Source organism: Chlorocebus sabaeus, chromosome 13 (assembly GCF_047675955.1).
Source record: "Chlorocebus sabaeus isolate Y175 chromosome 13, mChlSab1.0.hap1, whole genome shotgun sequence".
Lineage (NCBI taxonomy): Eukaryota > Metazoa > Chordata > Mammalia > Primates > Cercopithecidae > Chlorocebus > Chlorocebus sabaeus.
The window spans coordinates 61698045-61718997 of record NC_132916.1 but is presented as its reverse complement, the minus strand read 5'-3'; the positions used below and the strand labels follow the sequence as shown (position 1 = coordinate 61718997).

At 38.5% G+C, this 20953-nt stretch overlaps 1 protein-coding gene across 2 annotated transcripts; it reads left to right on the top strand.

Moving 5' to 3' along the window:
- The first annotated feature begins 668 nt into the window (after positions 1 to 668).
- IFNGR1 (interferon gamma receptor 1) lies at positions 669 to 20720 on the top strand. 2 transcript variants are annotated; one of them, XM_008006885.3, is made up of 8 exons: positions 971 to 1549; positions 6194 to 6274; positions 11038 to 11152; positions 11994 to 12166; positions 13790 to 13962; positions 14620 to 14806; positions 17472 to 17599; positions 19558 to 20720. In XM_008006885.3, exons 2-8 carry the CDS (start codon positions 6235 to 6237, stop codon positions 20170 to 20172), a joined length of 1431 nt encoding a protein of 476 aa, XP_008005076.3. In that variant the 5' UTR covers positions 971 to 1549; positions 6194 to 6234; the 3' UTR covers positions 20173 to 20720. The 2 variants fall into 2 exon arrangements, with proteins under 2 accessions (XP_008005077.2, XP_008005076.3); XM_008006886.3 differs by lacking the exons at positions 971 to 1549; positions 6194 to 6274 and adding an exon at positions 669 to 846.
- The last annotated feature ends 233 nt before the right edge of the window (positions 20721 to 20953 follow it).

The window sequence follows — 20953 nt, the reverse complement described above, 5'->3', positions numbered from 1 at the left end:
GTGAGATCACTAGACATATGCATGTTTGAGCACAAGCGCTGAATGATTTAGCAACGTGACTGCAGTGGAATGGGAGAGATGCAAAATAGACAAACCCAGAGAGGTAAGAGAGCAGACCTCTTCATGAGAGGCTGCCTAATAAACTGATTTGACACTGAATTGCTGAGAAGGTAATGCAAATAGTTTTTTTCTCCAAGAACAAAGTAGTTCTTGGCCAAGCCGATTTGATTTGGACTGTAGGAACCTGCACAAACCACTTCACTAGCTAAGTCTTAGGTTCCCCAAATGAAAAAGCAGGGACTGGAAATGGCTTTTGAAGTCTCTTTCTTTTCTAAAAATGTCAGGCTCCAAGACACCCAGGTGAAGTCTAAGAGTTGGTAAAATAAGGATTGTGGCTCGGCTGTGGCCTAATGCAAACTTTCGCAACCCCAGGATACTGAAAAAAACTGGAAGAAGAATTGCGGAATGGGGTGCCAGGCCGAAAGACCTTAACCTTTGCACTCAAGTTCCTCCCACACCGAGAAACCCAGGTCCCGACCGCAGGGCGCCCTGCTCACGGCGGGGTGTGGCGCCTGAGTCCGCCTCCTGAGTCGGCCTCCTGCGGCTTCCCGGATTTGGCCCCGCCCCCGCCCTGGTCCCGCCTCCTGCCGCAGCCGACACAGACCCCGGTGACGGAAGTGACGCAAGGCGGAGGCTGGAGGGCCGCGCCGGGCCCGGCCCGCAGTAGCTCTGGGTAGGAGCCGGCGTCCGTCGGTAGCAGCATGGCTCTCCTCTTTCTTCTGCCCCTTGTCATGCAGAGTGTGAGCAGGGCTGAGATGGGCACCGCGGATCTGGGGCCGTCCTCAGGTACCGTCGCTCGCGGCAGGGCTGCGGCCGGGTGGGCCAAGAGGGAGGGCGGGATCCGCCCCAGCCGAGAAGCCCCGCCCCGCTTCTCCGTGGTCGGCCTTTTTCGGGACCCCTGCGTCGGGCCCCGAGCGGGCGACGGGGACGCGAGGTTGGGTCGCGACACTGGGGCCCAGTGGTTTGCACTCGTCAGTTGCCTGGTTGCCGCCACAACAAATCACGCCGCTTGTTTTTCTGACTCTTGTAATCCACTTTTAAATATGATTGTGCGCTGCAGAAGGATGTTGCCGGTTAATGTGGGCCAGCGTGGTCTCATAAGATTATAATATCGTTTTCTTACTGTACTTTTTTTATGGTTAGATACGCAGATACTCACTAGTATGCTACGGTTGTCTGCAGTGTTCAGTGCAGTGACTGGCTGTACAGGTTCATGCCCTAGAGCAGTAGGCTGGGTCATCTGGGTTTGTGTCAGTGCGCTGCTGCCCGAAGAAATTGCCTAAGGGGACATTTCTCCATTTCTCAGAACGGATCTCCATCGTTGTGACGCATGACTGTGAATGTCCTGATCAGCATGTGACATCGTGGTCTCAGTTCGTGGCTTAAATACTTCTGACGGGGGAAACTCAAAGTGCTTAGGGTAGGAGAGTATGCATTCTGTCGCCAGCTGAGGAGTAATTGGCAGCTGAGAAGTGGCCACTCTCAGTCTGTAAGTGGTGGATTGCCGGCACTCACTTGCAGATTTGGCAATAGGTCTCTTCGTCTGGGTTTGTTCTTCGGAGCATTTTATTTCCACCTGCTTATTGACATTTGCTAGGAAACAAATGTTGAGGATGGCTTTTCTGAAGTGCAGAGTAATTGTGATTACGAGCTCCAGAGAGATCAGTAAACCTTTTCAATTAAGTTTTCTTTTTTATTATATTATGATTTATGATTTATACGGACTTTGAAACGTCCACGTTTTGGTTCTGTGTTCACAACAATCTTCTAGAGTAGGCGTTATTTATCTCTCTATGAATGAGAAATTGAGTTGCGGAGAGGCCTGCCCAACTGGCAGAGAGGTCATAGCCACTCAGTGGGGAGCTGCTCAGTTTGGCTCCAGAGTCCAAGTTCTTAACTGCTCTGCCAGGCTCAAGTCAGTCATCCACAAGGGCAGCTGCAGTACTTTGCCGTAAGAGCTTGCACTTAGGCACAGACTAAAGGAAAGCAAGCTGGGGTGCTTGTCTCTTTTAGGGAAGTCAGCAAAGACTTAACAAAGGTGACCCCAGTGTTGGAACCAGAGGTGCAGAGACTGAGGTGCAGAGGTGTGATAGCATGTTGAATTCGTGGAATATTAAGCGTTTTATTGTAAACTGTGTGTGAGAGCTTACAAGGGGAGATAGGTTAGGTGGAGAAGTACGAACCAAATAATGAATTGCCATATTATGTGTACCAGCAAGAAACCTAGCTTTATTAACTTAAGCAAAAGGAGGAATTTATTGTCTCAGAAAAACCAGAGTTAAATAGAAAATTAGAGATGCCAGGTGGGTCTCAAGAAGCTAGAACCAGGAACCCAAACTGCTAGGACTCTCCATTTCTTATTTCTGACTGTTGGCATTGACAGCTTTCCACACTTGGCAGGAATCATGGATTCTGACAGCTTCTGGGTTTTGACATGTTGCAGCCTCCGCCATCCTAACAAAATCCCAGGGCTGGGCTCTGATTTGCCCAGCTAGGTTCAGGTGCCAGCTTGCATGGGAAGGACATTCTCGTAAAGGGTGGGATTGGGTTACCAGAAGAAGCGGAATGGCGTGCCTGAAAGAAGTACAGGTGTTGAGCCAACAAAATAATACACCCACTATGCCTTGCTGAAGTCAGTCATTATTTACTAATGCTGACATCATTGGATTATCAATTACAAAGGGAAATGATTTTATGCAGAATCAGACATGCCATTTAGAAAGACCAGTTATCTTATAAAGTAGTTTGAGGGTAAACACAAGGCCCATTAGGAGGCTACTGCTTAAGTTGGAGTCAGTGAGAAGTAGTTTTAAGTGGAGAAGAGGACAGTTAGAAGAACATTTAGAAGGAAGAGTTAGTAGCCCTCTGACTGGATGTCAGCAGAGAAAGAGGATAATGCTAGCTCAGGCATAGCATAAAAGCAAGTGCCAGGCCTTTCCTTCTGAGTACGGGGCGCTCCTTAGCATGTAACCCTTATGAGTGCACAATTGCACGTCCTTGTAGCCTGCCCTGGGAGGAGGATTTTGTGTCTGCCTCCCGTGGGAAGATCAACTTCAGCCTTCTATATTCTGCGGAAACTTTAGAATTTGTCTCTGTACCTCTGGTTCTAAAACTGGGGTCACCTTTGTGAAGCCTTTCCTGACTCTTCTAGCAGAGACAGGCACCCCGGCCCTGCTTTTCATTAGTTTTAGTGAGCCCTCCTTTTAAAGTGCATTTCTAACACATTTCTCTAGATTTTTCAGTGCATTTTTCTAGATTTTGTTGTGTTCCCTGTTCTTTTAAAATTAATTTAAAACACAAAATCTCCAAAGTAGGAAGAAACCCACAATGCTCTGGCTCTTGCTTAGCTTCCCAGCCTTATTCTTACTGTTGCTGGGCTTGACTCTATAAAAGTTCATCTTAGACGAGAGGGCCTGGTAAGAACAGGGAAGCAGACAAGAGAATATAGTGATACAGTCAGTCACCAGGAAATCCAAGTGTTTAGGAATGTATTGTGTTACATTCATGGGCTTTTCATTAATACTTCTTAAGTGAAAATGAAATCGGTATGTGCCACTTAATCAGTAGTATTTCACTCTTCATACACTTTTACACATAAAAGTAGTATATATATTTTTAAGTGAATCAGGGTGTGCCACTGGCTTTCTTCATCCAGATGGGTGTCCCACTCTGAGTAATAGCTGAAGAGCTAGGCTGGACTTTACACCAACTGCAAGGCTCTTCGCTGACCTTGCACAGTTTATCAGCTATGCTTCCTACTAATTATCTGACTTTAGGATAAAGCCTTGAGTACTGTTTAAATTTTTCACTATTTCTTTGGATTCTATAATTATTGCCGAGATTCAAAATACACAGGATAATACATTTTAATTATATTTATTGAATAGGGTATTAAATTTTCTTTTTCACTTTATTCTGATTCATGATTCATACAGACCTTAAAAGGACCACATTTTGGTTCTATATAAAAGAAAACCTAGGCTGGGAGCAGTGCCTCATGCCTGTAATCCCAGCACATTGGCAGAAGGATCACTTGAACCCCGAAATTCAAGACCAGCCTGGGCAACATGGCAAAACCCCATCTATACAAAAAAATACAAAAATTAACCCTGTGTGGTGGCATGTGCCTGTAGTCCTAGCTACTGGGGAGGCTGAGGTAGGAGGATCACTTGAGCCCAGGAGGTCGAGGCTGCAGTGAGCCATGATTGCACCACTGCACTCCAGCTTGGGCAACAGAGCAAGACTCTGTCTCATCTGTGTATGTGTGTGTGTGTATGAAAACCTAAAGAAAAGTAATAGTTTTAAACAGCTGTCTTACAAAATTTGGCAGCATACCAATAGTGCAGTTGCTTTACAAACTAGATGAGTAATTAATGGTTCAATTTTGAGTGAACAAAGAATCAGAATGAGGTTTGAACCAGAATGAAGTGAATTCCTAACAGAAAGGAATTTACTTGTAATTTTCTTACTAAAGGGGTATCTTTATTTTAGATTATCCTAATGCATAGTAATCAGAATACTAGTTATCTGTTTAAGTCTCGGGCATTTTTAAGAAATTATTCATTTTAATACATTGTTCGACTTTTGCAGTGGCCATAATTGTGATAATGTAATAAAATCAGGAAACATTACTTGAAGCAGATGCTTGTGAAGTCACCAGAAAATAGTCTTCTCCAATTCCAGTTTAAATATGGAGGTTATTTACCCCTTATTTTATTAAATGATCACAAAGATGTTGGAAGCATTTTTCTTAATTAAAACCAACAAAACTTTGCATATTGTCAAGTCGTTGCGTAACTTCTCTAAGGCTTTGTTTTCTCATTGGTAAAATATGTATGATAACATTGGGTCCCTCACAGGATGGATGTGATGAGTATCTGAGGTAATGCATTAAAAAGGTGAGCACATTTTGTGTCTTGTAGTAAATACTTAATATTTTAGGGATTATTCAATAATGTGCATTATTATTTTAACAACTATATCTTTAAGTATTAAATTCCCTTAGTCTTATGTGAGAAATTGCGTTGGCTTTTAAAAAGACAAACTTGACCAGATTAGTATGAGAAACTTAAAATAGGCTCAGCATCTAACTCATTCTTCCATCTCTTCCAACAGACAAAAATAATTTGTTTTTTTAGTAGACTGGAAAAGCCTGCATTGTTTTTTCATTTCTTAAACTATTTCTCAATTCAGAATGAGTTAGTCCAAAAGGCAATTAGTATTGAGAAGTGACTTCTCTGAGGGACTAGATGCGTCTGGTCCAGTCAGAACTAATGCCAGGCCAAACCCAACTAGATTAAATTGGATAAACAGGAGTAAGAATAAAGCCCTGGATTTCAAGTCAGAAAAGTGGCTGAGCAGATATTTATTGGATAAGCCCCAACTTGGTGGTGGTGTGAGGGAAAAATATAGGGGAGGCTAGTTACTTACAAATTCACTGCAGGCCACTGTGTGTTATGCCTGGCTCTTTAAAAAGAAAAATTTCAATTAGAAGATTTCAGTGAACACCTGAAACATCACATGCAAGAATTCTCAAAATGTCCTACTCAACTTAAACCTGGGGGATGCGGCTCCTTGCTAAGGTGAAAGTTGGAAAGCATTAAGAAAAATAGTCATTTTATCAGCACCGGAAGCCATTCAGGAGGTAGATTGTAATCAAATATATTCTGACAAAAATACAAAGGCCTTGATTTGGTACTTTTCATTTATTCGGTGTGGATTTCTTATGCTGGTTCTGTTTGCCGTGTAGATGAAACCTTTGTGACAGTCCCCATTCCTGTCCCTGTATCTTTAACATGGGGAAGGTGTTAGATCTTTTCTGAGGGTGGTTGTTTCAGAAAAGATCCAGATGCTTTAATTTGAAACATTTGTTTTTGAGTTGTAGTGTCAGGTGACTTAAAATCCAGAAGAACAGTTTACTTCATCCTCACTTCCTTATGCTTCTCAGTGTGCTCTTCCGTGAAAGAGGTTGGTGAGCAGGTTGTCGGATGATTTCTGTAGAGTCCATAGCCCCGTTCCACCATAGGTGTACATAACTTTTATACAGTCTTTTTACACTGGTGTGTTAAGATGGGTGATGAACTCCTCGGGCTGTCATTTTTTGAAGAGACACAGATGCTTTTGGTGGTTACAGGATGGAGCACAGGTAGCAGCCCTGGTTCCTGTCACCTATGTATGCGGAGGAAATGGCCAGTGTCCTCAGACTATACTGCAGGTATCTGTAGTTTGCCATCCACCCTACATTCACCAACATTTATTGCAGAGCTATCACAACTGCTATGTTTTGGTCCTTTGTGACATTCTTATTGTCCCGTGTCGGTAGCACTGCTCTGTGTCACCTGCTGATCTTCACTGCTCCTTTATTTTGTCTCTGTTTTTTCATATCCTGTCTCTTCTGGCTTATCAGCTTTCTGAGGAAACAGTTGGCTTTAACCAGGGCCCTCCTTTTTTTCTGCATTGTAATTAAAGTGTTAGGAAAAACAACTTCTTCTCTCCTGTGTTTGGTTTTCTTAAATTCTTAGCTGTGAGTTGTAGGGGAGTTCTGGGAATTAGATCTTAAAATAGCTAAAGTTTACTCTGGATAGTATGCAGATGTAATACATTAAATAATTCTGAGCCCATTTCCAAAAGCAACATGAGCTACACAAAACTATCTATCTTGGCATTTTCAAGAGATGAGAAAATCTGTAAGATGATCTTATTTCATGAAATCACTCTGGTAAGATCTTTTCTTAAGCCCTAGAGATAATAATACTCTTTTGCTATTTCTACATATATTTTTATTTACATAGTATAAATATATTAGAAGTTTATTGTAAGCCTTAATTAATTTAATCTGAATATATAACAATTTAAACCTCACATTACAAAATTCTGCAGCTTAAGAAAACTGCTTATGTCTGTCATATTATTTTGGCAAATAATATTTGACAAAAAGTAATATTTGGCAAAACAAAGGCAGATGTCTCATAACCACGTAGTTTCTCCTCTGGTAGCATTAAAAACCACAGGTTACATCTTTTGGGTGTAAGTTTTTCTTTTAACCTAGTAGTAATTTCTTTTTCTATAAATCATTGAAATCTTTTCCTCCTACCACCTGTCTGTCTTGCCTTGCAAGCTATGATTTAAGTCCTTGTCCTAGTCTAACCATATCAGGCTTTTACTTAAATTATAGGAAACATACTTTGGTTCACATTAAAAATTAATCTAATGCTGCACAAGCCTCCTCCTGTTTGTAGTTTTCCATTGTGTGATTCAATAGCCCCTTCCTAAGTACAAATGCACTTTTTTTGATATTCTGGTATGCAGATTGACACATACAGAAATTTCAGGTTGAGTATATACCATTATAAAGCCATTCCTATTGGGAATAATTAAAAAGAAGGGCTTAGGCAGGGCCCAGTGACTCACACCTGTAATATCAGCACTTTGGGAGTCCCAGGTGGGCAGTTCACCAGGTCAGGAGTTTGAGACCAGTCTGACCAACATGGTGAAACCCCATCTCTACTAAAAATACAAAAATTAGCCGGGTGTGGTGGTACACACCTGTAATCTTAGCTACTCAGGAGGCTGAGGCAGGAGAATCACTTGAACCCAGGAGGTGGAGGTAGTAGTGAGCAGAGATTGCACTCCAACCTGGACAACAAAGTGAGACTCCATCTCAAAAAAAAAAAAAAAAAAAAAAAAAAGGTGGAGGCATGGGGCTTAAAAGGAAGCGAAGGATTTCCAGTCTTGGAAACCAGAGGAATGGCGATCCTTGCTATGTAGTGGCAGAAAGCTGAGTGACACTGTAGCTTTCAGTGACACCAAAAGTAGAGAATATCTGAGGAGCTATGTGATCTAGCTCAGGAGGTTTCTAAGCAAAGTGCTGAAAGTGCCACCTGGTTTTTTCTTGGGTCTTATGGTAACAGGTGAGACTGCTCAATCATGGGAAGAACTGTTAAAAAGAAACCAGGACCACCTGGTCTGAAAATTCTCAGCCTCTCAAGAGGCAAAAAATGCCAAAATGAAGAAATGGCCTCTGAAGGAAGGCTCAGATTTAGTATGAGTTTTCTTAGCATCAAGTACCTCTCTTTTCTGGTTGAAAAAGTGTGTTTATATGTGTGATTGTTATTTGATATTAGTGTTGATTGAACCCAGGTGAAGAAGAGTGACTTTTATTTCTACCTAAAATATGGATTGTGAAGTATTTGAGTTGTTTCAGGAGGTTGAGATGCAAGCATGTGATAGAAAAAAGACACTCTTAAGGAAGCCTCAGTATACCCTGCTATGAATAGCCATGGGAACTCTACAAAAAACGAAGAGCCAAGGCTACTCTGGCGAGAGCAGTGCTGTTGGGATCACCTACAAGGAAGTTGCTTAGAGAACCAGAGATGGCAGGTACCAACAGCCTTCAGCAGCGCTTCTGGAAGCAGAAGGAGAAAAACTAGGTGTCTGGTCACTGGCCACAAAAAGGTCAAGTTAGTAGTATGAAGTATTTGAATCTTCAGACCCTCCCAGCTTTATAATCTCAACCTTTTGGCCCAAATTATTACACCATTTTGGTAAATAATATAGAAGTTAGATATTTTGGCAATAACCAAATCTATTCATTTGTTTGAGGGGAGCCATGAAATATACTGGTCTACTGTAAAGCATTCTGTTTTTAAGTTAGTTTTTCCTCATAATTTTTTTTTTTAAAGAAGAACACTTAAATTGTAAACATAAAGCAGGGTTTCTCAACCTTGGCACTACTGACATTTTGGGCTATATTATTTTTTGTTGTGGAGGCTGTTCAGTGCATTTTAGGATATTTAGCAGCACCCTTGGTCTCTGCCCTCTAAATGCCAGCAGTACCTACCCCCCGCATTTCTTCTCCAGGTTGTGAGAGCCAAAAATGTCTACCGACATTTGATTGCCTGTCTCCTGGGCAACAAAATCGCTTCCCACAGAGAACCACTGCAATAAAGGAAAAAATAATCAGAAAAAGAAAATAATAATGATGATAGCATTTAATGGTTCATTAGTGCCAATTATTTACCTAAATAACTCTTGATCCATGTTCTGCTTTGAAAATATAATATATATGTTAAATAACTGTAAATTAAGGCAATATACCAGTTTGGTCTTGAATATTAGAATTTTTGTTTCGGGGAAAATATAGATTTTCCCTTCATCAGTAAGCAAATATCTTAGGGATGTGAAAGTAACACCTCACTTGAAAGATCAGGAAATCTGAAGTATTTAGCCGTGTGGTCAAGAAAGAACCCAAGTTTATTAATGTTTGACCCAGGGAGTATTTTTCTTATTTAAGCAGTCTGCTTGATATAAATATAAATAATCATCATTATCATCTAAGGCACTTTGAAAAAAATAGAAACTTCTGTCCCTCTCACAATTTTTGAGGATGATTATAAGTTATGTTTGGAAGCCACTGTTCCTGTCCACATTGCCATTCATTTATTTGTTTTAATTATATAAGTAAATCATGTTTAACAGAATGTTCCAGCTAGGTGAGATTGAATAACCATAAATTTGGGGTCACTGTATACATTCATGTTTATAAAGAAGTGAAGGGAGAAAGGAGGAGTATGTGTGTTCAGTTTTCCAAGGGGTGTTGGATAACAACCTTTTACACTGAACAGTGGGGAAAAATGACTACCTTTTTTTTTTTTTTCTTTTTTAAGAGGACTGAATGCAGTGGCACAGTCACAGCTCACTGCAACCTTGACCTCCTGGGCTCAAGCGATCTTCCTCAGCCTCCCAAGTAGCTGAAACTACAGGCACAGGCCTCTTTACCTGGCTTATTTTTTTAATTGTTTGTGGAGATGGGGTCTCCAACTCCTGAGCTCAACAGATCCTCCCACCTCAGACTCCCGAAGTGCTGGGATTATAGGCGTGGGCCACCGCACCTGGCCTGTGACTATTTTTAATGACTAGATTTTGGTAGTGTCTGATTAGATGTTAAAATGACTTCTGTCTCTCCTCTTGCATGACTCTTTCAAGTCTTATCAACAGATGTTTTCTGAAAGGTTTAAAAGAGTGAAGGCAAGAAGAAATTTTGGGTATGTTTTGTAAAAAGCCCTTCACACCCCAGAGAGCAGAATGTTTATGAAACTGGAATGTGTGGCTCCATTGTTCAATCTTTAGGTATCTATTCCTGTACTATAGAAAAAGTGTTGAAGGCATAATAGTATTATGTGTAGAGTTGAGAGGTTGGTGGTATTTTAGAGTGAAATTGGCCATCCTTAGTGTAGCCAGTTCCTCTGTAGACATTTGTATTAGTTTGTTTTCATGCTGCTGATAAAGACATACCCAAGGCTGGGAAGAAAAAGATGTTTAATTGGACTTACAGTTCCACATGGCTGGGGGGGCCTCAGAATCATGGCAAGGGCGAAAGGCACTTCTTACATGGTGGCAGCAAGAGAAAAATGAGGAAGAAGCAAAAGCAGAAACCCCTGATAAACCCATCAGATCTCTTGAGACTTATTCACTATCAAGAAACTAGCATGGGAAAGACCAGCCCCTGTGATTCAATTACCTCCCCCTGGGTCCCTCCCACAACATAGGGGAATTCTGAGAGATACAGTTCAAGTTCAGATTTGGATGGGGACACAGCCAAACCATATCAATGTTGAATACAATCTGCAGTATCAAATATTGAAAATTCTAGTGATGAAATGAGGATTATTATTACAGTAGTCAGTGCATTTGATTATAAAACTTCTATCATATGAGAATTTATTGCTTCATGGTGTATTTGTGTTTCCTTTATATTGCAGTGTTTCCATAATTTAAAATGAATCAGAATTCTTCTATAGATTTTTCAATAAAATTAACTTCTAGATATCTATTCTTAATTTAAATAATTTTGGTATCCTGGTGAATTCTGCTTTTCTTCAAATATACATATCTGACTAATGTGGCATCTTACAATAAGGTTTTCCAATATTGTTCGTTTCTTACAATTGTCCATTTTACTTTTTTATTCTCTTACAGTGCCTATACCAACTAATGTTACAATTGAGTCCTATAACATGAACACCATCGTATATTGGGAGTACCAGATCATGCCACAGGTCCCTGTTTTTACCGTAGAGGTAAAGAACTATGGGTGAGTGTCACTCTTTGATTTATCCATTTTTGTTTAGGTCCTTGCAAATTCCACAACTGTGTTCTCCTTTCATCATCCTTCCCACATGGCAAAACATCCTGAACTGCTTGTAGATGTCCAAAAGTGCTAAAGACGCAAATTCTTTGCCAGATATTTCTTGCCTCTTATTTCCTCTTCTTTATCAGTATTGAAGTAGAGAAGTATCACTAAACTGAGATTAGCATGACAAATAAAGCTAATAGTTACAGTGAAACCCCATCTCTACTGAAAAATACAAAAAATTAGCCGGGCGTGGTGGCGGGCGCCTGTAGTCCCAGCTACTTGAGAGGCTGAGGCAGGAGAATGGCGTGAACCCGGGAGGCGGAGCTTGCAGGGAGCCGAGATCGCACCACTGCACTCCAGCCTGGGCGACAGAGCGAGTGTCTGCCTCTTAGTTAGTACGTTGTCTTCCTATAGTGTATGTAGTTTTTAGTAGAACAATATAAATTTCAAAAAACTTTTTTGACAACTGTTAGTTTTTGTAATGTGCTTAATCCTATAATTAACATGTATATTAATGGAATTTAGAGTTGTTTAAAAAAGCAGATTTTTAAAAAATTGAATGTGGAATGTGGCTTGCATAGGTCTTACATTTTGAATTCAGCCTGTTTACTGTAACGGAGTTTGTAGTTCTTCTAACTAAAGAGTAAGGGCTTCCTACTTTCTCTAGCGTCTCCATCCTATTCTTACTCTGCTCTTTCTACCGCTTTGTGCTGTGAATAAAAAGCAAAGCACAGACAGAAATGGTTTGAGTTTATTTAATAACAGTAAAAGTTATCTTCACATTTTTAATTCTTTTTAGTGTTAAGAATGCAGAATGGATTGATGCCTGCATCAGTATTTCTCATCATTATTGTAATATTTCTGATCACGTTGGTGATCCATCAAATTCTCTTTGGGTCAGAGTTAAAGCCAGGGTTGGACAAAAAGAATCTGCCTATGCAAAGTCAAAAGAATTTGCTGTGTGCCGAGATGGTGAGTAGAATATGTACACATGTAAATTTTAAATTGGAAAATATACATGTCTTCTATATATTTGCTTTTATTAACAGTTGCTGAAAATTATCACAGTGCTTAAGAAGCACTTGGAGGTATTTAGAGAGTCAGTACAGGTTGAGCATCCCAAGTCTGGAAACCAGAATGCTCCAAAATCTGAAATTTTTTGAGCACCAGCATGGCACTCAAAGGAAATACTCATTGGAGCATTTTGGATGTTCAGATTTGGAATGTTCAACTGGTAAGTATAATGCAAATATTCCAGAATCCAGAAAAAAAAAAACTCAGAAACCTAAAACACTGCTGGTCTGAAGCATTTCGGATAAGGGATACTCAACCTGTATCCTCCTCCCATTCTTTCAAGCCCCACAAAATAGGGCTAACAGGTGGCCATCACTTTGCTGCTTCTATGCTATGACATTTCCACTTCATACAATTATGGGTCTGTGCTGCCCAGCGGTCCCCTGCACCACCCTTGCCCTTCCCATCTTTTGTCATTCATTTGTAAGTTATATTCACTAAGGACTTTGGCAGCTAACTCTTATTCTTAATGCCTGGGGAGTTTGAATACCACCTTAATACATTTAAAAATTGCAGAGTTCCTTATTCTCTTCAGCCACCGTGATTTTCAGGTCTTCACTCTTCCAGCATCCCACTCCCATAGTGTACCTGATGTTTGCTGTCACCTCAAACTCCTGAATCTTTAGTGCCAGATCCTGTTTTCGGACTATGACATCCTGCCTTAGCTCTCAGACCCTCACTCCTGGGTGAAAGACACCTTTAGTCACTTGACTCCTCCCTGGTCTTCTAGCCCCTGGGTCCCTTTCCTTCTAGCCTCACTTCCTTGCTCTGCTCCTGCCTTTCACATTGTGCCTCCTTGGTCTCTTCTACAGGCTGTTCCTCTCCTTGCCCTTTAAGTACTTTTCTTCCCCAGAGTCCACACTTTTGTCATCTGATTACCACACCGTCTGCATGTTAGATTTTTTTCCATATAGATTTATCAAGGGCCTACTATGTGCCGGAAAGTATACCGGGCCCTGAGGATACAGTGATACGTTAAAAACAGAACTGCCTGGCACACAGTGGTACACAGTAATATGTGAAGACTAGATAAATGGTTCACCAACAAAGTCTCAAACATCAAAGACCTAATAAACATTTATGGAGTAAGTTCTGATCTTTCACAGTAAAAAGTTTTGGTGAGGGAAGGTAACTAATGCCATTTCTGAAGCGTTTCTTAGAAACCAGGCTTCTTAATCCACAGAAGCAAAGATAAAGGAAAAATTACTTAATAGAGTTTATATTATGTGAAGTCTTTTTTAAACCAAAGTTTATAACTATTTTTGTTTAGAAATGAAATTAAACTGCTAAAGAGGCATTTAGATTAGGTAAGAGTGCTTCTTTCCTAAGATTTATGAAACATTTGTTTATAAAGGACACTGAGACTATCTTCTAGATATTTGTGGAGTGGTTTAAATGTGGTCCTGCTTTAGAACAACCAGAACAAAAAAAGAAAAGGCTGATTGACAGATTCTGGTAATTTTATGAAATGTACCTTGAAGTTCCAAGTACTTATTATACTTTCTCCTCCTCCTTCCCCAGGAAAAATTGGACCACCTAAACTGGATATCAGAAAGGAGGAGAAGCAAATCATGATTGACGTATTTCACCCTTCAGTTTTTGTAAATGGAGAAGAGCAGGAAGTCGATTATGATCCAGAAACTACCTGTTACATTAAGGTGTACAATGTGTATGTGAGAATGAACGGAAGTGAGGTATATGTTTCTATTTCACATTTTTCATAATGGAAATTCTTGTGTAGCTAGCAGAAGTTGTTTCTTTCTGTAGTGTAATGAAAATAGAATGCTTATAAATATTCAAGCAAGACTCACAGATCATAGATTTTGATAAGAAAAAAATATGTGAATGCTATTAAAGCAAAAATGATATGGAGTTAGTTACTAACACTGACTACATGAATACATTTACGTTTTTATTTGCTTCACTTAGCAGAACAGCTGTAATCTAGGATTTTTCCCAGTACACCTCCATTGTTCCACTGGTAAAATGAGGATTTTCTTCCTCATTGGCAGTGTTGTAAAGTAATATTAATACTTCCGTTTCTCACCAGCTAAGTTTCTGGACAAATGAGTAGGACAAATGAACATTTGTTAGTTTAACAACTAACAATAAACATTTCTGCAATTTGAGTTTTTAAATTAACCGTCTTTATAAGGAATATAACAGATGCATAGTATCGTGGTATGTTGAAGTAACAAATTGACTTATTGATATCAAAGCTATTTTTAGACATGTTCAAATCAGTCATACATGTTTTCTTCAGTCGTTTGACCAGGACTAGTATGGTGATTTTTTTTTTAATGCAGATTAAAAGAAGCTGTGCATTTTCACTGTTTTCTTTTTCCATCTAGATCCAGTATAAAATACTCACGCAGAAGGAAGATGATTGTGACGAGATTCAGTGCCAGTTAGCGATTCCAGTGTCCTCACTGAATTCTCAGTACTGTGTTTCAGCAGAAGGAGTCTTACATGTATGGGGCGTTACAACTGAAAAGTCAAAAGAAGTTTGTATTACCATTTTCAATAGCAGCATAAAAGGTAAATTCTTGCCATTTTTTTCTAAATATAGAGGGAGCAGTAACTAAAACAGGATCATGTGAAGGAAGCAAACTCATTTGCAGTTTCAAAAGATCTGTTTTAACAATATTCAGTTCCATTAGTTCCATTCCTTAGAAAAGTTCAAAATTAAAAATAAAGCAGTTTCTCACACATTAAAAGATATAGAACAACCAATTTGGAAAGCCATGTGATGGCCCCTTGACCCAGGAAAGAAAAAAAATATAATAAGTACATAAAACTGCACAAATGTTTGCATCTCAGGATTATGAATTATAAGTCAGTTTGTTACTTCACCATAGCAAGATGTTATGAATCCACTAAAATGTTCTCTATGGGGATTGTAATTTAAGACTGAAGAGCAGGAACACTCATTGATTACAACTGTATGATGTGGACTGGACAAAGACTTGCGGTTAATATCCAAAAAAGTTTATAGATGGGTTTGAATAATAAATAATGGGTCATTTTTATAGCATTTTACAATAATTAATTTTATTTCATCTTTTAATATAGGGGGTTGGGAGGTAGAGATATATATGTTAGAACTTGAACTTTAGAACTGTTACTCTCAGGTGTCAGGTATCTTAAAGAAGTTTGGACTTTTCTTTGTAGTTATGAAATATAAGTGTTCATTATAGATAATTTATAAAATATGAAAAGCCAGAAGAAAATAAAATGATCTCTAGTTCTACCATGCAAAAGTACCCCATTACTCACAGTTTGATATTTTCTTTAGTTTTTCTACATAGACATGATCATATTGTATAGTATATATGATTTTGTGTATTGCTTTAAGCATATATTATATTTTTCCATTTTATTTCAGATACTTCATTAATATTAATGTCTGTAGAATTTCACTATATAAATTACGTATTTAATGTTTTATTGTTTTTGGACTTTCAAGAGTATAGGAGTTTTCACTATGATAACTCATGCTTTGATGATTATCTTTGTGTGTATGGGTGTATATATATCTATATATACATATATATGGGTGTATATATATAGATATATATATACATTTTTTCTTGGGAATTTTTTAGAATATATTTCATAGGTTTAAAAATTTACTAAAATTTTATGATGCAAGTATATTTTCGAAGACTGGAAATATAGGCTGAAGAGTCAGAACAAACACCTAAAATTCAATACTAATAACTTCCAGCCATTATATGAAGGTTTCAAATAGGTGACTTAAAGCAGTGCAGTACATTTTATGCTAATTTTCATTATGGTATTTGAAAAATAAAACCCTTCTTAATGCTCAAAATTTGAAATACTGCAAATGCCCCAGATTTGTTTTTAGCCTGAATTATAAACTGCACTGATAATATGGCCACACGATAGCATCACTGTGGCTCCTGAGCAGCAGCCCCTGCCTGCTTGCCTCAATGCCTTGTAGCCAGCACTTGCTCAGCCCATGGGACTTCTAACAACACTAAAGGGAGTGGTTTTGTAGTTATTTTTTACTTTTGTAATGATTTAACATTTTTCACATCCTGTAATAAGCGTAATAGAAGCATTCATTAACTAGTAACTTCCACAGTTAGAAAATTCTAGGTAACAAAATGCCCTAAAGGAAGCCAGACATTGCCACAGTATGTTAGAGTGCTGTTAATTGGAAGAGAGAACTATGAAAAAAAAATACTGAAGACTATGCTGCAGAAATAAAAAGCATCATTAGAGCAAAATACACAATGGTGATTCTAGATGTCTGTGCTTGGACACAAATCTTTCCTATTTTATATTATTTATGTCTGGTTTGTAATTAAGGGGACTTTATTCCTGTGCAACATTCCTGTGTGCATGTACATCTGTGAAACTTTATAAGTATTTGCAGTCATGAAATAAATAAATGTAACAGAAAATTCTGAGGAGTGGGGGCTAAATCATTTTAAGAAGTATAAACATTGCCAGAATTTCTTTCTTTTTTGTTTTGTTTTGTTTTTGTTTTTGTTTTTGTTTTTCTTGAAATGGAGTCTCGCTCTGTCACCAGGCTGGAGTCCAGTGGCACAATCTCAGCTCACTGTTACCTCCACCTCCCAGGTTCAAGTGATTCTCCTGCCTCAGCCGCCCGCATAGCTGGGAGTACAGGCACACGCCACCACACCCAGCTAATTTTTGTATTTTTAGTAGAGATGGGGTTGCACCATGTTGGCCAGGATGGTCTCAATCTCTTGATCTCATGATCTCATGATCCGCCTGCCTCAGCCTCCCAAAGTGCTGGGATTACAGGCATGAGCCACCGTGCCCAGCTGTAAGAATTTATTTCTAAGGAGAGATATTTTTAAAATTATTCTTTTGCATTTTTAACTGAAAGAAGTGCATAACCCTGGAAACATACTGTATGTAGGGCTGTAAGGAAATTATTGTGGAAAAGCTATATTAACTATATTATGTCATAGCAGAATAGTCCCAGAAAGTTCTAGAATTGCAGAGCTGGGAAGATTCATATTGCTATCCAAGACAGATACCTAATTTTTTACTCGGAGTTCCTAACTTCTGCTTCCTTCAGTGTTCTTTAAAACTCTGGCCATATTCACTAATGTGTAAATCTATTCAAGAATGGCACTAAGACTTTTTGATAGATAATAGCAGTATTCCATCTTAATTGTAATTTGCGATTTCTGCCTTTTTTAAGGTTCTCTTTGGATTCCAGTTGTTGCTGCTTTACTACTCTTTCTAGTACTTAGCCTGGTATTGATCTGTTTTTATATTAAGAAGATTAATCCATTGAAGGAAAAAAGCATAATATTACCCAAGTCTTTGGTAATGTATTTAATTTTTTTTGTACATAGTAAAAGGTTAACTTGAACCATTTTTGATAGTTTCTTAAATTATGTTTTTAAAGTGGAATGATACTCAACAGCATGTCACCTGCCATCAATCAGTCTACCACACATCCAAAATGACATACTGTGTCTTTTGCTATGCAGCACGTTTTTTTTGTTTTGTTTTGTTTTGTTTTGTTTTAATTCTCAGGGCAAAAACACAGACAATTCTGTTAAAGATCTTAAAGTCTAGTGGAAAGAAAAGATAAGTATACATTGGATATATACAGTGTGATAGGTTCAAAGGTTTATACCTGAGCCTGTGAGGACTTTGTCCAGCTTTGGGATGGGGTTAGTCATGGCTTTTCCAGAGGCAATGCCTGAGCAGTCTTGAGAGACACACAGGAGTTTAGGCACTAGCAGACAGAATGTGCCGAGGTGCAGAGCCAAGAAAGCATGACTTTGAAAGATCTGCAAATATGGACACACTTCATTATTGTTGGAGTATAAAAGGAAAGTTGGCCAAAAATGAGACTAACATAGGAGTTTGGTGATTTTAATGTCCAACATTTCAAAGCCTTTGATGAAAAGAACATTTAAAGGTAACAGAATAGTATCTATTTGAATCAAATATGACAGGAATAATATCTGTGATGCTCAAAGGGCACATTAAAATTTGCTATTAAAAAAACTACCTTTAAGTACAGTAGATAAGAACTCTCAACAATTAGTAGTCAACTCACAAATGAATTGTAATATTTTATTTTTTACTAGTAATTAAGCACAAAGCAACCTTGCAGTTTGCCATTTTACACTAGAGAAGAAAAAAGAAACCGGGATATCCAGTAGTAGTAGGATAATGGGTAAATGCTGGCTAAAAGTAATCTAGCCCTGCTAAGAAGAAAAGCACACAGTGGGTATTTGGTGTAATAGTGCCGTAAACATGCCATTTCTTCAATATAGTCACTCCACTCTTAAAAAATGTATTATAAGGAAATAATTTGATAAATAAAAAGATGTGCGGGATATTTAACATGTTGTATAGCTAGTAAAAATTGGAAACATTTCCACATCTATTAGAGAAATTATTTATCAGTATAAAGAAATAATATGAGCCACTAAAAATTACAATGATGAAGGCAAGTAATGAGAATATTAAGTAGATGTGCTCACTTTGCAGACATAATATGCATACATGTGGAAGATAATTGTATCTGGGTTCTCTAGAGGGACAGAATTAATGGAATATTTATATAAGTATCAAGATATATATATAAAGGGGAGTTTATTTAGTATTAACTCACACGATCAAAGGTCCCACAATAGGCCGTCTGCAGGCTGAGGAGCAAGGAGAGCCAGTCCAAGCTCCAAACCTGAAGAACTCAGAGTCCAATGTTCAAGGGCAGGAAGCATCCAACACGGGAGAAAGATGTGGGCTGGGAGGCTAGACCAGTCTCTCCTTTCACATTTTTCTGCCTGCTTATATTCTAGCCATGCTGGCAGCTGATTAGATTGTGCCCACTCAGATTAACGGAGGGTCTGCTTTTCCCAGCCCACTGACTCAAATGATAATCTCCTTTGGCAGCACCCTCACAGACACACCCAGGATCAATACTTTGTATCCTTCAGTCCAATCAAGTTGACACTCAGTATTAACCATCACAGTAATGTTTCAAAAAGCAAGGTATATTAGTAAGATATCCTTGGGCACATGTACCCTAGAACTTACAGTATAATAATAATAATAAAAGATACCTGATGGCTTTTTAAAAATGCTAAAACGTTGTTTTTAATCTTACTATGGTACCTTTCATTAAAAAGAAAAGGCAGCCATCTGATTCACCTGTTATCCTAAATGTGCCATTTGGTGGTCCATTACTTTAGACATTTGTTTTTTTGAGGGTAGGCACTTAAGCTTAACAATTTTTTATCTTTAATCAATTTTTCTCCCCATAGATCTCTGTGGTAAGAAGTGCTACTTTAGAGACAAAACCTGAATCAAAATATGTATCACTCATCACATCATACCAGCCATTTTCCTTAGAAAAGGAGGTGGTCTGTGAAGAGCCGTTGTCTCCAGCAACAGTCCCAGGCATGCATACTGAAGACAATCCAGGAAAAGTAGAGCATACAGAAGAACTTTCTAGTATAACAGAAGTGGTGACAACTGAAGAAAACATTCCTGACATGGCCCCGGGCAGCCATCTGACTCCAGTAGAGAGAGAGAGTTCTTCACCTTTAAGTAGTAACCAGTCTGAACCCTGCAGCGTTCAGAACGCTTTAAACTCCTATCACTCCAGAAATTGTTCTGATAGTGATCACTCCAGAAATGGTTTTGATGCTGATTCCAGCTGTCTGGAATCACGTAACTCCTTATCTGATTCAGAATTTCCCCCAAATAATAAAGGTGAAATAAAAACAGAAGGACAAGAGCTCATAACAGTAATAAAAGCCCCCACCTCCTTTGGTTATGATAAACCGCATGTGCTAGTGGATCTACTTGTGGATGATGGCCGCAAAGAGTCCTTGATTGGTTACAGACCAACAGAAGGTTCCAAAGAATTTTCATGAGATCAGCTAAGATGCACCAACTTTGAAGTCTCATTTTCCTGGACAGTTTTCTGCTTTGATTTCATGAAAAGATTATGATCTCAGAAATTGTATCTTAGTTGGTATCAACCAAAGGGAGTGACTTAGTTTAGATAAAAGTGTAAAGAGGATGTGTGGCATTTTCAATTTTGGCCTGAAAACTACAAAGACTGGTTTTTTTTAAACCAAAAAAAGTAATTTATGACCCTTTACATCCAGATAGGTTAGCAGTAACAAGGAACAGTATCCAGTACTCCTTGTTCCTAGGTGAGCAGGTGATGCCCCAGGGACCTTTGTAGCCACTTCACTTTTTTTCTTTTCTCTGCCTTGATAATAGCATATGTTTTTGTAAGTTTTATGCATACAGTAATTTTAAGTGGTTAATTTCAGAAGAAATTCTGCAAGCTTTTCAAAATTGGACTTAAAATCTAATTCAAACTAATAGAATTAATGGAATGTAAATAAAACATGTATATATTTTTTATGAAACCTTAGAGTTAGAGATTTTTAAATAAAGAATTTTAAAACTCGTTTTTATATTCATTTAAGCACTTAGGCAGTCTTTCATAGTTAAGCAGAGTATTTTTATATCCACTGCTTGTTTCCGTGCATTAATGCTACAGAATTATTTGCTAATCGTTCATATTTAATATTTAAAACAACCCTAAAATTAATATTTTTAGATGGTCCTTATAGGTCTATATTAACACCCAGTGTGCAGAACACTGTTCCAAGTGGTTTGAGAAGAAAAGATTTCGCTACA